The sequence below is a fragment of the Oryctolagus cuniculus genome, chromosome 8 (assembly GCF_964237555.1).
Source record: "Oryctolagus cuniculus chromosome 8, mOryCun1.1, whole genome shotgun sequence".
NCBI lineage: Eukaryota > Metazoa > Chordata > Mammalia > Lagomorpha > Leporidae > Oryctolagus > Oryctolagus cuniculus.
The window spans coordinates 129,354,007-129,370,139 of NC_091439.1; the positions used below are offsets into that span (position 1 = coordinate 129,354,007).

A 16,133-nucleotide genomic window follows, 5' to 3' on the forward strand; every position below is an offset into this window, starting at 1 on the left:
TTCTCCGTTCTCATCTTGGAAAACACAGTCAATCATTTCGAAACGTGGCCCATCATTACTTAACTATTAGCTATATTGCTTCTTCAGTCTGTAACTAGAGGCTCTGCCGAAAGGGCTAATAGTAAATGTTGTACAGAGGAGAATGGCCACCGAGTGTGTTCTTATCTACTTACACTTGTAGAGGCTGCGTAGAACATGTTTAATCATCTTAGCTCTTTCTATCATGTTAGCACAGTAACTCCCATAAGCTTCACAAAAATAACTAGACACTCATTTTTTATCTCTAATACTAACACTTGTTTCCTTTTTTTTTTTTACAGGATGCAGAAAATATATATTTTAACTGGCCTCATTTTCTGGCCCTTCGTACTGCCCTGATTCAACATTTAGAATACAATACTGATGTCACTGTTCATACCGAGTTTTCCAATTGTTTGTCTCCAGAATGGAACACATTTCTTGAGGAATGCTACCCGCATTTCTTGGTCGTCTCAGACGAAGGAATCACCGCTCGACAAACAGATTTTTTAAACATTTTTATCATTCATGCTCTTCAGAAGAAAATCAATATAGTACAGCCCTTGGGGCTAGAGTCGGATGTCCTTAGAATTTATGGATATCATACCTCAAGTCGCTTTGAGCACAGACAATTCTTTGAAATGGTAAGTCAAGTTGAACTGCCTAAGAAGAAGTGAGCTGTGTAAATGTGGAAGAAACAACCCTGATAATGTGAGTCCTTGTTCAAGAGGTTGGGCCTAGGAAGGCTCTGAAGGAATCTTTTAACGTGGAAAGCAGGAAGGTTTTGCTCTGGCTTTACAAGTCAAGTTAGTAGAAGTGAGTTCTGAGTTTTGGCAAAGAGAGAAATTCTTGTTGGGGATGAAGCCTTTGGGTGATTCGGTGAGATGAGGAAGAAGGGTATGGGCCAAGTTCAAGGGCAAGAGGCAATGGAGGCCAGCGCCACAGCTCACTAGGCTAATCCTCCGCCTGCGGCGCTGGCACCCCACGTTCTAGTCCCGGTCAGGGCCCCGCATTCTGTCCCGATTGCCCCTCTTCCGGGCCAGCTCTCTGCTGTGGCCCCGAGTGCAGTGGAGGATGACCCAAGTCCTTGGGCCCTGCACCGGCACGGGAGACCAGGAGAAGCACCTGGCTCCTGGCTTTGGATCAGTGCGGTGCGCCGGCCGCAGTGGCCATTGTGGGGTGAACCAATGGAAAAGGAAGACCTTTCTCAGTGGACAGTGAGAGAGAGAGAGAGAAAAAAAGAAAGAAGAAATGGAGGGGAGGAACCCAGAGAAACCAGACATGAGAGCACCAAGGTGGGAAATTCTGTTTCTTCTGCATAAATTATACAAATATGTGTGCACGTGACAGCTCATAGGGACACACACTCAGATGTGTACTTGTTTGAATATGTATTACCTAGGAGAGTTCTTCAAAATGTTCGTGGAAAATGGAATTAAAGATGCTAAGTTTGGTGCAAAAAATCGAACATGCATAGTTTTTTTAATAATTTTTTTGTTTTTGTAATATGGACAAATTTTATCTATACAGTTTTAGAGTATAGTGATACTTCCCACCCTCCCCTCCCTCGTGCCCATGCTCCCACACCCCCCCTTCCTTTGTTATTTTTTTTTCTTTTAAAGATTTTTATTTATTTATTTGACAGAGTCAGAGAGAGCAGACAGAGAGGGAGAAACAGAGGGAAAGATCTTCCATCCACCAGTTCTCTCTCCAATTGGCTGCAGCGGCTGGAGCTGAGCTGATCTGAAGCTAGAATGCAATCCAGATCTCCCACATGGGAGGCGGGAGCCCAGTTCCCTGAGCCGTCACTGGTTTCCCAGGGTGTGCATTAGCAGGAAGCTGGAGTTAGGAACTGGAGCTGGGAATCAGATCCAAGCATTCCCGTGTGGGATGTGGGTGTCAGTCTCAAGGCTCAGTGCTCATACCATTTGGTACTTTTTAAATAGTTGCTTTTATGGAACTAGGTAGAAGTGTTTTTTGTTGTTGTTGTTGTTGTTGTTAGATTGCAATGTCCTCAGCATTAGTTCAAGAAGACATAATGGAAGTTTATTTGATTTGAATTGATGGCTTTCTTTTTGTTTTCCTGTAGCCAAATAAACATGACTTTCCACCTTGTATTTAGTTTAACTAGAGGTTTGTGATGTGTACACATACGTGTTTTTTTTTTTTTTTGTATCTGTGTGTGTAGCATGAGAAACAGCTGCGACATGCCTTACATGCCCATGTGGTTTTCCAAAAGTCACAGGAAGCAAGAATATCTGTGTGTGGTCATTTGAAACTAAATGTGGAAGACCTGCAGAAAGAGGTAATGACTATGCTCCTAAAACTAAAGTTCAGCGTGTAGGAAATATACCTTTGATGGCTATTGCTTCTAGCAAACAGCCCTGTCCTACACTCACCTTCACGCCCCCTGACTCCCTAGCCTTCCATCTCTGGGAAGTGTTCTCTTGCAAGCCGCATTCCTCTGAGGCAGAAAGGGTCTTGCTAAATTGTTATCAAAACATCCTGAAGTTGGTTAAAAAATATTTTCTACAAAATACTTTGTATGCAATGTGTGGTGATACTGGCCAGAGGCCAGTGCTGTGATAATGTTAACGATCCCAGGGCTTACTCTTGTGATGGGTGAGGTGGCTCTTGTGGGTGCTGGCTTCCTGGAAGATGGGAATTGTTCAGATCTTGAAAGGAAAGGGATCTTTGAGGTTAGCAAATGCAAGGAAGCCATTGGCCTTTGGGAACGTCTCCGGAAGGTAACCTAAGCCAGTGGTTACTCTGTACTTCTGATTTCCTGAATCATGCCATCTCACGTGGTTCCACAATCCATAGAACAGTGTTTTTGGAAGACTAGGCATGACGTGGTGATGAGACGGGGTTCACCTGACTGTGGAGTCAGTACACGTATGAGCATCCAGATATTTAGTGTCCCCTATTCTAAGGTGAACTAAAAGTCCCCATGTCATTGGAATCTTCTCTCCATTCTCCCTGCATTCACTCTCTCACTTAACCATACAGCAATATTTGTGACATGAATGATGCATCGTTCCACGTGTCGTGCTAGGTGCTGGACTTACAGTGGCGGACAAGACTGAAAGGGGTCTTGTTTTCATAGGAATTTTAACCTATGTGAGCCAAGTAACCAACTGTAACGTTGCACGGAGAAAGATGCAGGTGATTCCTTGAGCAGCTGTGAGAAGGGGAGGGACTCTTAGAGCTGCAGCGGAGTGTTCACTGTGGCTCTAGCTATGGTTTTCATTCGTGTCCTCACTCTCATTCCTGTTTTACATAGGTGGGGTTTTTTAACAGCCTGTGCTCAAGCGTTACCCTGTCCTTCTCTCCTTCCCAAACCTGTAGCCCTTCCTGGGGCTCAGTGGCCCTCCCCCGCTCCTTAGGCCCCCAGGAGCACACAGAGTAGAAATAGGGCTGCCGATTTCATCCTCTGAGTTCCTCTGATTTCAAAGGGCAGCCTATGTGTGCTGATGCTCTCCTGCTCGGAACTCCCTGGGGGTGCTCTTTTCAGTCTTAGTGTAAAGCCCCTGTGAGACCCGACATAGCATGTAGACACTGAACTGACGTCTTTAAGTGAAAGAATTGAGACCAGGTGACTTGTTCAATGACTGTTTCGAGCTTTTAGGAGGTGTTGCGTCTCCTGGTTCAAATCCTGATGCCTCACCACGGACTCAGATAAACGTCTTCAGTCTCCATCGCCCCCGTCTGCTCCTGTCCGCATCTCTTGCTGAGCGCTGTGATTTATCGTGCCTTTGCAACTTTCCCCAAAATACAAGGGTTCTCGTGATCACGCCTTTGGTAGCAGTCGTTCGTATCAGTTTATGGGAGTAGAGCTGTTGATCGTTAGCAGTGTGTATGCCATGCATCTCAGTGTCTTCACTGGCCCCTGAGAAGTGTCTGGGCTGACAACACTGAAGAATCCACAGGTTAATCATACAGAGACCTGTGGATTTGCCATGGCCTGTAGATCAGCAGGAGAAAGTTGTTCATATTAAAATGGCACTTAGGGCCTTATGAAATACCGGCTCAGCGTCATTTTCCAAATTCCGCAGGCCTATCTTATATGTTTTTCTTTAAGTTTTTGAAAGATAAAATTTCAGTATTTTTCTAGAATTAATTACTATGTCAGCTTTGAATCTTGTTTCTTGGAATCACTGGTTTTTTTTTGTTTGTTTGTTTTTTTTTGTTTTTTTTTTTTTGACAAAGTGTTCTATTTCAGGTGCATCAAACCCTGTCCTTGCTTCAGGACCTGTGGCCACAAGGAGCTGAAATCCGAGGTGTTGTCTGCTCCGTTTCATGCTCGGTGGCACTAAAGCTCTACAAAAAAATGTTACTAGATTTAGAAGACCGTGAAAACCCAAACACATATACAGAAAACTGTGATACACAGGTGAGACTCCTTCAAAACCAATGAGCCCGTCTCATGCCACTTTTGATGATGTGACAGCGCTTGTGGGTGGTGGCCCTATGCATAAGCTCAAGGTCAAACAGAAAATACGACGTGTGGATCATATGTTTGCTGGCTAAGCATGGAGATATCATTATGATCTCATTCTTATGAAAGCTGGCAAGATTCTTTATAAGATAGTTGAGATGAATCTGTCACCTCTTTCATCTCTGATCGCAGGACAAATATCTTCTGTCCCCTGGCTCAGAGCTGGTCATCATTGCTGCTTGCAATCTCCTGGGCCAGTTTCAACGCATACGTGGTGACATTGCACAGAAGTTAGCATTTGTCAAAGCGATAGGCAGTGGGACCTGATGATGAGCCCACTGTCCACTTTGTGGCTCAGCATCACGTTTTCTGTAATGATAAGGTTGCTCCTATTTGTAACAGTAGTGAGTTAGTAGAGTCTGAATTACTTGTCAATCCTTGCTGTAGTGGGCATACAGTCACCGACTTTTTACTGTTCTTGGTGGTCTACTACATGGTAAGTAAAAGTCAAGCAGCTACTCGGGGGCAGAGCTGGGATGCAACCCATTTTTTCCTTTTCTGTTCTGCTACGTTGCTTTACCGTATAGATCACAGCCATGCTCAGCCCTGGTTGTACATAGGAACAGGTGTGACAGGAAGCAGCTTTTCTGCAACCCCTGGTACTTCTGCTCTTGAGGACATGAATAACTGGATGCTGGACATGTCCTTAAACAGAGGCCATCCCCTACCATTTTATCAAATGCAAGGTTTAGTACAGTGAATTTCGAAACTCCATGTATTAGGCAAAGCTTTCACTCCTAGGCAACACAGCTAGTTGTGTTGTTTTTCATCCATCACATGCTTAGTAGAATTTTTCTAGAGATAAAATTACCCCCAAAAGAATTAAATCATCACATGGGAGAATTTTGGGTAAGGTGCCTTAAAATACTGTTACTGCATGTCTGAATTTTTTCAAGAAAATTTGACTTCTTGTTTGTATTTTTCTCTTTAAAATTTTTTCTTTCTTTGTTTTTATTTATTTGAAAGGGAGAGCAGAGAGAGAACAAGAACAAGTGCAAGCGAGCCCATCTGCCAATTAATTTCTCAAATGCCCACCACAGCAGGACTGGGCCAGGCTGAAGCCAGGGCTCTGATCTCAGTGTGGTTCTCCCAGCTGAGTGGCAGTCATCACCTGGGGTCTTAACGTTAGGAGGTTGGGTGTTAGCAGGAAGTTGGTCTTGGAAGCAAAGCTGGGACTCCATCCTAGACACCTGTTACGGGATGTAGGTGTCCAAGCAGACTCAACCCGTGCACCAAAGGCCCACCTTTGTATCTGAGTTTTTATGTTGCCTGTGCAAGTGGACATTTTAAAAATTCATGTTTTTCCAGGATTTGAAGGAGGCACCCACACTCAGTGAAGCAGCAGACCTGTGCCGAATGTACTGTCTCAGTGTGATTTTCCTTCAGCATTTACCTCTGATCCAAAGAGCTAAGAGTAGAATCATTACTCATAAATGGGATGCAACACTTTCTCCATTTCTAAGAATGGTAAGTGAACCACCTGGAAATTCATAAGCGCTCAAAATTCAATAAGGCAAAACTTGGACGGTGCAATCCTGTGTCTCTACTGATACTGTTTTGCTTTCTATAGTCATCTTTTTTTTTTTTAATTTTTTTTTTTTTTTTTGACAGGCAGAGTGGACAGTGAGAGAGAGAGACAGAGAGAAAGGTCTTCCTTTTTTGCCGTTGGTTCACCCTCCAATGGCTGCCGCGGCCGGCGCGCTGCAGCCGGTGCACCATGCTGATCCGATGGCAGGAGCCAGGAGCCAGGTGCTTTTCCTGGTCTCCCATGGGGTGCAGGGCCCAAGCACCTGGGCCATCCTCCACTGCACTCCCTGGCCACAGCAGAGAGCTGGCCTGGAAGAGGGGCAACCGGGACAGAATCCGGCGCCCCGACCAGGACTAGAACCCGGTGTGCCGGCGCCGCAAGGCGGAGGATTAGCCTAGTGAGCCTCGGCGCCGGCCCTTTATAGTCATCTTAAAAGGTTCTTTGTTTCCTGTATCCATCTTCAACATGGCTACCAACAAACAATGCATGTTTCCTTGAAAAACTGAGTCCTAGATAAAAGCACTCCATACAAAAATGTAGTCCTCCCTAGTATAAAACAACCCCCACACTGAAGAAAACAACTCTAATGAGTATTATATAAATAGTGAAGTAATGAATAAAGAGTTTACATTCATTGCGTTTCACACTTTGTAGCCAGTTGAAACAGAGACGACAGGAATACAAAAGTCCTTTGTAAGTTCTTAGGAAATTTAGGAAAATTTGAAAACCTTGGTTTTTTGTACTTAGCACAGTTTGATGCTTTTATGTAGTTAGTTGTGATCTCACTTCTTTTTTTTTATTTTTTTTTTTATTTTTTATTTTTATTTTTTGACAGGCAGAGTGGACAGTGAGAGAGAGAGACAGAGAGAAAGGTCTTCCTTTGCCGTTGGTTCACCCTCCAATGGCCGCCGTGGCTGGCGCACTACGGCCGGTGCACCGCGCTGATCCAAAGGCAGGAGCCAGGTGCTTCTCCTGGTCTCCCATGGGGTGCAGGGCCCAAGCACCTGGGCCATCCTCCACTGCACTCCCTGGCCACAGCAGAGAGCTGGCCTGGAAGAGGGGCAACCGGGACTAGAACCCGGTGTGCCGGTGCCGCTAGGCAGAGGATTAGCCTAGTGAGCCGCGGTGCCGGCCGATCTCGCTTCTTTTTTAAGATTTATTTTATTTCTTTGAAAGACAGAATTACAGAGAGAGGTAGAGACACAGAGAGAGGTCTTCTATCCACTGGTTCACTCCCCAAATGGCCGCAGAGAGAGAGAGAGAGAAGAGAGAGAGATCTTTCTTCCACAGGCTCACTCCCCAAATGGTTACAATGGTGGGGGCTGGCCCAGACTGAAGCCAGGAGCTTCTTCTGGGTCTCCCACGTGGGTTCAAGGGCCAAAGACTTGGGCCATCTTCTACTGCTTTCCCAGGCCATAACAAAGAGCTGGATTGGAAGAGCAGCAACCGGGACTCGAACAGGTGCCCATATGGGATGCCGGTGCTTCAAGCCAGGGCTTTAACCCACTGTGCCACAGTGTGTCGGCCCTTAAGCCATCTTCCACTGCTTTCCCAGGTGCATCAGCAGGGAACTGGATTGGAGAAAGAGTGTCTGAGACTTCAACCAGCACCCATATGGGATGCCTAGTAAAGGCCCCATAGACCTAACTCTTGAAATGATACCATAAACAACTTTTAATTGTAAATCTGTAGTAAAGCAGTTAAATGCCCACTACTTTTATATATTTATTAGTTCTAATCAATGAGGAAGTATTTATTGAAATTATGATTGGGATGAGTTCAGAAGAAAAAATTAATGTTAGCACTGAAAAATACCTCAAAGGTTATACACGGTTATTTCAAAAAGTTCATGGAAAGGGGCTGGCACTGTGGTGTAGCAGGTAAAGCTGCCACCTGCAGTGCCAGCATGCCATATGGATGCCGGTTCAAGTCCTGGCTGCTCCACTTCCAATCCAGCTCTCTGCTGTGGCCTGGGAAAGCAGTAGAAGATGACCCAAGTCCTTGGGCCCCTGCACCCACGTGGGAGACCTGAAAGAAGTTCCTGGCTCCTGGATTGGTGCAGCTCCAGCCATTGTGACCATCTGGGGAGTGACCCAGTGGATGGAAGACCTCTCTCTCTCTCTCTCTCTCTCTCTCTCTCTGCTTCTGCCTCTCTGTAACTCTGCCTTTCAAATAAATAAATAAATATTTTAGTATATGTGCTGCTGAAGCGAGCACAATAAATAAATATTTTTTAAAAATTTCATGGAACTACAAGGTATCGTGAATTTCCACAAACTTTTTGCAGACCCCTTGGATATTGCCCTTGTTATTTTGCAATGGGATGGACCGGAAGAAGGTAACTGGCTCTAAGCTCTTGGTCTTCACTGTATGTCCTTTGTCTTTGTGCAAGGAGTAGATGATGCTCAGGGAAACTTAATTGACACAGTCACATTTTTGGAAGATTTTATATCATTAACACCTGTTCCTCTCTCTCTTTTGTCCTTTTGTATTTTTTCCAGCTAAAACAATGTGAATTTCTCATCCTAAAACAATTAAAAGTTACAAATAATTGGAGTGTGGATTTCACCGGCCTCCCTGACTTAACTGATAATATTTTATGGAAAAATATTGCTTATTATTATGAAATTGAGTATCACAGAGGTATGTTTTAAATAGCTATTCATTAAATAGTTTTTTAAATTCATTGTCCATGCCTGAATGAGAATTGTATCTAATAAATAATGACAGTGGGTTAGTCATGCATCAATTAGGTTGAATTACATAAAAAGTTTCTCTGAAGATATGTTTTTTTTAAAAAGATGTATTTATTTGAAAGTCAGAGTTATAGAGGGAGAGAAAGAGGGAGAGAGAGAAAGAGAACATTTTCTATCCACTGGTTCCCTGGTTCCCTCCCCAGATGCCTGCAATGGCCAGGTCTGGGCCAGGCTGAAGCCCAGAGCAAGGAGCTTCTTCTGGATCTCCCGTGTGGGTGGAAGGGGCCCAAGGACTTGGGTCATCTTATATTGCTTCTCCCAGGCCAGTATCAGGGAGCTGGATTGGCAGTGGAGCAGCTGGGGCTTGAACTGGCGCCCATATGGGATGCTGGCCAACCACCCTGAAGATATTTTCTGTGGAAAGTCTGTATTTTCTTTCTTTCTTTCTTTCTTTCTTTCTTTCTTTCTTTCTTTCTTTCTTTCTTTCTTTCTTTCTTTCTTTTTTTTTTGACAGGCAGAGTGGATAGTGAGAGAGAGAGACAGGTCTTCCTTTGCCATTGGTTCACCCTCCAATGGCTGCCACGGCTGGCGCTGTGGCCGGCACACCACACTAATCCAAAGGCAGGATCCAGGTGCTTCTCCTGGTCTCCCATGGGGTGCAGAGCCCAAGCACTTGGTCCATCCTCCACTGCCTTCCCTGGCCACAGGCAGAGAGCTGGCCTGGAAGAGGGGCAACCGGGAAAGAATCCGGCGCCCCGACCAGGACTAGAACCCGGTGTGCCGGCGCCACTAGGTGGAGGATTAGCCTAGTGAGCCGCGGCGCCGGCCTGGAAAGTCTGTATTTTCACAAGGTTCAGTTGAGAGGTCTTTATAAGAGTTTTTTTTTTTTTTTTTTTTAATAATTATGGGGTAATTGATTAGTTACTTGGGGAAAAAAAGGAAGATAAATGGAAAGGAACTACGGAGTTGTAATTTATTCTGTGTCTTCCATATGAGGTGCTTCAAAGTGTTCATGGATAATGGAATTAAATGCCACATCTTCTTTCTTATATGGAACGAAAAGAAAAAAGAGACTATCTGAACTTAGAATAGTGACCAGTAGTGCTTGGAGGGAATGGAGGGAGGGAATTAGAGGGAGGTTGGCTATAGGGTCTAAAACCCCACTAGACAGAAGTAACTGGTCCTAGTGTTGCACAGCACAGGGAGAGACCGTAGCCCATAATAACGCATTGCACAGTGTGGAGAGGAGCTGGAGGTGGGCATGCTGATTTCCTGATTTGATCAGCTTTCACTGTTGAAATATTGCACCATGCACCATAATGGTGTGCAAGTATTGCATGCTAATTAAAAATGCAAGAAGTAAAGTATAATAAAATAAGTTGATTTTGTATAAAAATTTCTGGAATCTCCAAAAACTTTGTGGAAAATGAGTATGAAGAACACCTTATGCATAGATTTCAATTCTTTTTTGCACCAGAATCAAATTTTAATTCCATTTTTCCATGCAGTTTTTGAAGAACCCTCCTACACCAGATATTGTGTATGTGTTGGAAAATGACAATGTAGCTTTGCTGCTGGCTGCTTCAGATAAGATGTTGTTCCCATGGAAACTGAAGTGGCGTACCAGCTTGGAGCATTTTCTGAAGGATGCTCACTCATGTGTGCATGTGAGAGCGAGAGAGAGAGAGAGAGTGTGTGTGTCTTCCATATGCTGGATCACTCTCCAAATAGCCACAATGGTTAGGGCTGGGCCCAGCCAAAGTCAGGAGCTTGGAGCTCCACCTGGATCTCCCATGCAGGTGGCAGGGGCCCAAGCACTTGGACCATCATCTGCTCCTTTCTCAGGAGTGTTAGCAGGAGGCTGGATGGGAAGCAGAGCAGCCAAATCTCCTACTAGTGCTCCAATATGGGATGCCAGTATCACAGGTGTCCAGGATGGGATGCCAGTATTACAAGTGGCAGCTTGACCCACTGTGCCACAATGCTGCTCCCTGCTTTTTTTTGTGGCAGAAAAATACAACAATAGCAGTATCAATTTTATTTTTGCTCTAGCGGTCTTCAAATATTGAGTACGTAATGAAAACATCATATTCTGTCCTGCATTAAGCATCTAACATTAGAAGCTAGTAACTATAAACTTGAATAACTCAGACACCTGTAACACATAAATTCAGACTTTGATTATGAATTGGAATCTGTTACCTTCTCCTCCCTAGGACTCGACTTGGAATTGGGTGACGCTCTGATGCACGCATATCACAAGCTGTGGAACACAACGTTAGCCTTGTCAGAGGGTGGTGACTTTGGAGACTCCATGCCCGTGAGGACAACTTCCAGACTGTTCCTTACACAGAAGGAAACATTGCCTAAAGGTGCTGGCAGTTTGCTAGAAAAGATTTGCTTGTTATTTGAAAGACAAAATGGCACAGAGAGAGAGAGAGAGGGAGAGGAGAGAGATCTTCCATCTGCTTTTTCACTTTCCAAATGGCTGCAACCACTGGGCTGGTCCAGGCTGAAGCGAGGAGTCAGAAACTCCATCCAGGTCTCCAACTGGGGTGACAGGGACCAAGCACTTGGGACATCTTCTGTTACTTTTCCAAGAGCATTAGCAGGGAGCTGGATCAGAAGTGGAGCAGCTGGAACAGCACTCATGAGATGCTGATGTTGCAAACAGCTTTAACTTGCTGCACCACAGTGCCAGCCCCAGTAGTTTTTTAAAAGTGGATCTCATTCCAGATGGAAACAGATTAGCAGTGCAATCCTTGTTTAGAAAATAGGTCTGGTCTTTATAAGTTTTGCCTTTTGGCTGGGATAGTCATACTGAATAGCTTCTACTCCTCTAGCAACTCCTTTGCCTTGCGATTGTTTTTATTTATTTTTCTAGTTGGTTTCCCAATCAACCTTGCTGGTGGTATTATCAATCTCATTTTAGAGGTAAGATCTTGGGAAGGTTGTTGTAGATCACACAGCAAATTCATGGAAGAGAGAGGATTTGAATCTGTGTCTGTCTGTCTCCGTAGTCAGGTACAGAAAACGTTGTCATAGCTTTACTACTTTTTTTTTACCAAAGGCAACTTTTTCCCTAAAGCTCTATGAAGAAGTAGCTTAAATTTAAATAGGTCTTAAGGTGTTGTGATTGACACATCAGATGAGTCCATTCATGCAGAAAAAGGTTTGGGATTTGAATGAAATATACAAAAGTTCTTTTGAATTTTCACTAGCCCGAGATGTGGAAATAAATTAATGCATTTTGTTGGTACCGATGTTTAAATTTAAAACATTTTTATTAAACAAATTTATTTCTCTTGGTTTGGCCTATGGAAAAATAAGCAGAGATCTTTCTGTGGTCTAGAATAAATATTTGTCTTTTCTAGGTTACATAGTGATTCTTTGACTCTTAAAATAAATTCTACCTAACTCCATTCAGATATGAGGAGCTTTCAAAAAAATTAATGGAAAATGAGTATTAGGGAAAAACTATGTGGGATTTCAAACAACTTTGCACCAAAATGAACTTATCTTTTAGTATCCTCACACTTTAAATAGTTAATGGAAAATGGAATTTTAAAACAAACTTACATTTTGCAAGATTTTGAAATCTACACCTATGAGTATTTACATTTGTGACTTAATATGTGGAGCAGAAATGTGATTTGAACGTCTACTTTGTAGAAATTCTATTCAGTTTCTATTTATTTGGTAATGAGAGATTACTTAGATTACTTAGGCTTAGTTTTGCTATTGCAGAAATGCCTGCATCAGAATGGTGAATTTTAATTAGAGTTTAGTGTTCAAATATCAATTGTATTTCTGAATATTGCCAGGATCAAATCAAGAAATTCCCAAGCTTGGACTAATTCCTCTGAAATCCGAGGTTATAGAAGATTACGCTGGAGATATTTGGTCCGAACTACCTTTTGTAAGCAGGTATTTATCTTGCTTGTAATAGCTCTGTGGCTGTAACCAAATATCTTTTTTTTAAACTTTTATTTAATGAATATAAATTTCCAAAGTACAGCTTATGGATTACAATGCCAAATATCTTTGAGTATGGTGGACTGCATCTATTGTATGTGGTGAAAATTCACATTGAGAGATACTTTTTTTTCAACTTGATTGATTGGTATGATTTTAAAAACATTTATGTGTTTGCTTTAAATGACTCTACACCGCTTACATATCTTTACCTTTTTCTCCATAATAATGTCAGCATAATTAATAGTATAATGAAAGCAGTGGGTTGTTGAGGTGTGGCTGTAGCAAGACTATAAAAATTCAAGGCCTGATGTTGGATACATCATCTATGTGGATCTTAAAGTCAGCAAAAATGATCAGTGAGAACAAGGAGGTGACAAAGAGAATTGTTGGGTGGCTGGGTTCAGGTTCTTATCTGTAATGCAAGAAAGAATTTGATCTTTAGATGTGAGTAAAGGTTGGCAGAGGAATAAGACTGATTATCCATAAAGTGAAAGTACACACTCAACAGGAAGCGCAGGTGTACCTGAGAGTGAGCTGCACCCAGCCAGGTTTGAGTTACCTCTTTTAGATGAACTTGAGAGATGGGAAGGATAGAATATTCATAGGAGGTGTTATGTGGGGCAGGGTTTTCCAGGGGTAGGGGGAGAGTCGATATTTGGGCACCTCCCATTTACTTGCCTTTTTAGGAAGTCTTGGAAGAGTCTGGTGTCAGGCACGTGGAGGGAGTGAAGTGTCAGCAGTGATGTCATTGTAACTGGTTGTGGGTATGGTCAGCAGTCATAGGTTCCAGGCAGTTCTGTGGTGATTGTGATTTTGGTTACGTTAGCCGCAGCACAAAAAGGGAGGGATTTGGGGAGTAGGTGAGGTCCTGGGGGAGGGGCTGGTGGCGCCTGTGACAAGGTGATTTAGCAGAGAAGGTTGTTGGAGTTTTTTTTTAAATTAATTTATTTATTTGAAAGGCAGAGTTACAGAGAGGCAGAGGCAGAGGGGAAGAGAGAGAGAGAGAGAGAGAGAGAGAGGTCTTCCATCTGCTGGTTCCCTCCCCAGATGGCTGCAATGGGTGGAATTGCACCAATCTGAAGCCAGAAGCCAGGAGTTTCTTCCAGGTCTCCCACGCGGGTACAGGGATCCAAGCTCTTGGGCCATCTTCCACTGCTTTCCCAGGCCACAGCAGAGAGCTGGATCAGAAGTGGGGCAGCTGGGACTGGAACCGGCACCCTTATGGGATGCCGGTGCTGCAGATGGTGGCTTTACCTGCTATGCCACAGCGCTGACCAGGATTATTGGAGTTAACATGAAGTAAGGTTGTTCCACACCTTTATTTGCTAGAATTGTCAGTGTCACATTGGAGGCATAGGTTTCCGTGTTGTAGAGGTGGGGACGGTGTTCTTGAGACAGCAGTTAAGTGTATTAAAGGCCCGAGAGTAAGAGGATAATTGGTTGAAAAATTAGCCAAACTGAAGAGATAACAAAGGAAGCAGAAAAAATTCCAAATGTAAATGTGTATATGGCAGACAGAATAAAGCAAATCCTGTGAAAGTAGCAAATTACTTTGCAAATGGTATGTTTTAAAATATCTATATTTATAAAAAATCAAAGTCTCTCTGTACATAACACCATGCCATAAGTCAAATCTTGGTGGTCAGAAATCTAAATGTGAAAGACAACAGTCACATTTTCAGAAGACAATACAGGAAAATATCTTTATGGTGCCAGAGTAGAGACGTCATGGCCTTCAAAGACAGTATAAAACTCCAAGTCATTAGGAAAATAAGGATACATTTGACATTATAAAAATCAATAATAACAAAACAGATTTTGGAAGTCATTTAGAAGGTATATAAGCATCACAGGGTTAGCATAAAAGATTTAGGATAAAGATGTCCTAGAACTCATGAGAAAGACAGGAATGAGACAGTAGAGAAAGAGGAATAGGGAGAAATAGGTCATTAATAGAGAAGCTAGTGGGGAATGGCCCGTAAAACTGTAAAAAGATATCTAAAGGTCCTTGTGCATCTAAGAAATGAAAATTAAAGCTACAGCGAGGCCCTATTCAACACTCTTCCTTTTGATAAAATTTATGACTAAGTAAGGCCAAAGGTCTGAGGCAGTGGGCACGCTGGTGGCAGAAACAGAACCAGTAAAAGCTACACAGGTTCAAGATGTGCTGTGTCCGCAATCTGCAGCTTCCCTGGAGAAACTCTGATGTTTGAGTGAGGTGAGTTTGCATCAGTGTCACTGCAGGATTGTTTATATAGATGCAAGCCATCTGTAGGACAAGGAAAAGAATATTGTGGAACAGAATATAAACTAAAAAATATTTGTTGAGAGGCGGACACAGACACACAGAGAAAGAAACAGAGAGAGACTCTCTCTCTCTCTCTCTCTCTCACACATACACACACACACACACACACACACACAGAGCTCTCCTCTATTGAGTCACTCCCCAGATGCCTGCAATAACTGGGTTTGGACTGGGCTGCTGCCCATCCAGTGTCTGCATTTACAGGAAGCCAGAGTCAGGAGCTGGAGCCAGGAATCGAATCTGGGTATTTCCAATGTGGGTGTTTTAACCGCTGGGCTAAATGCCTGCCCCAGTAGTGGGATATTCTTACAATGCAGTACTCCACAGTAAAAATAAATAACTGCATACACATACATATACATACACACACAGCCATGCACGCATCCACACGGGTGAATTTCCAAACCACACTGCTTATGTAGCTAAGTAAGTTAGAGAGTGTTGTGACTCTCATATCATTTATGGGCACGCTACTTGTTTGGTTTTTTTTTTTTTTTTTTTTTGACAGGCAGAGTGGATAGTGAGAGAGAGAGACAGAGAGAAAGGTCTTTTCTTCCTTTTGCCATTGGTTCACCCTCCAATGGCCACCATGGCTGGCGCGCTGCGGCCGGCGCACCACGCTGATCCGAAGGCAGGAGCCAGGTGCTTCTCCTGGTCTCCCATGGGGTGCAGAGCCCAAGCACTTGGGCCATCCTCCACTGCCTTCCCGGGCCACAGCAGAGAGCTGGCCTGGAAGAGGGGCAACCGGGAAAGAACCCGGCGCCCTGACCAGACTGGAACCTGGTGTGCTGGCGCCGCTAGGTGGAGGATTAGCCTATTGAGCCGCGGCGCTGGCCAGGGGCACACTACTTGTAATGTATGCACATTTATATTGTGCATGGGCATGATATACATATAAGGAAGAAGCTGCTTCTTAGAAGAGAGAATGAGGGGTAGTCTTTGATGCAGCAGCTTAACTCACCACTTGGGATGCCTGCAATCAGAGTGCCTGGTTCAAGGGTCAGCCACTGCACTTCCAATCCTGCTTCCTGCTACTGTGCATCCTGGGAGACCGCAGATGATGGTTAAGGTCCATGAGTCCCTGCCACCCACTTGGGAGACCTGGAT

General features: G+C 43.7%; 1 protein-coding gene across 1 annotated transcript in view; it reads left to right on the plus strand.

Moving 5' to 3' along the window:
• The window catches only part of LOC127488805 (probable ATP-dependent RNA helicase DDX60), a 95,026-nt gene that overhangs the window by 4,280 nt on the left and 74,613 nt on the right, over positions 1-16,133 (plus strand). Inside the window, 7 exon segments of the mRNA XM_070048221.1 lie at positions 321-662; positions 2,207-2,323; positions 4,241-4,411; positions 5,825-5,983; positions 8,546-8,687; positions 10,957-11,112; positions 12,565-12,667. Of these exon segments, the coding sequence (XP_069904322.1) occupies positions 321-662; positions 2,207-2,323; positions 4,241-4,411; positions 5,825-5,983; positions 8,546-8,687; positions 10,957-11,112; positions 12,565-12,667 (1,190 nt within the window).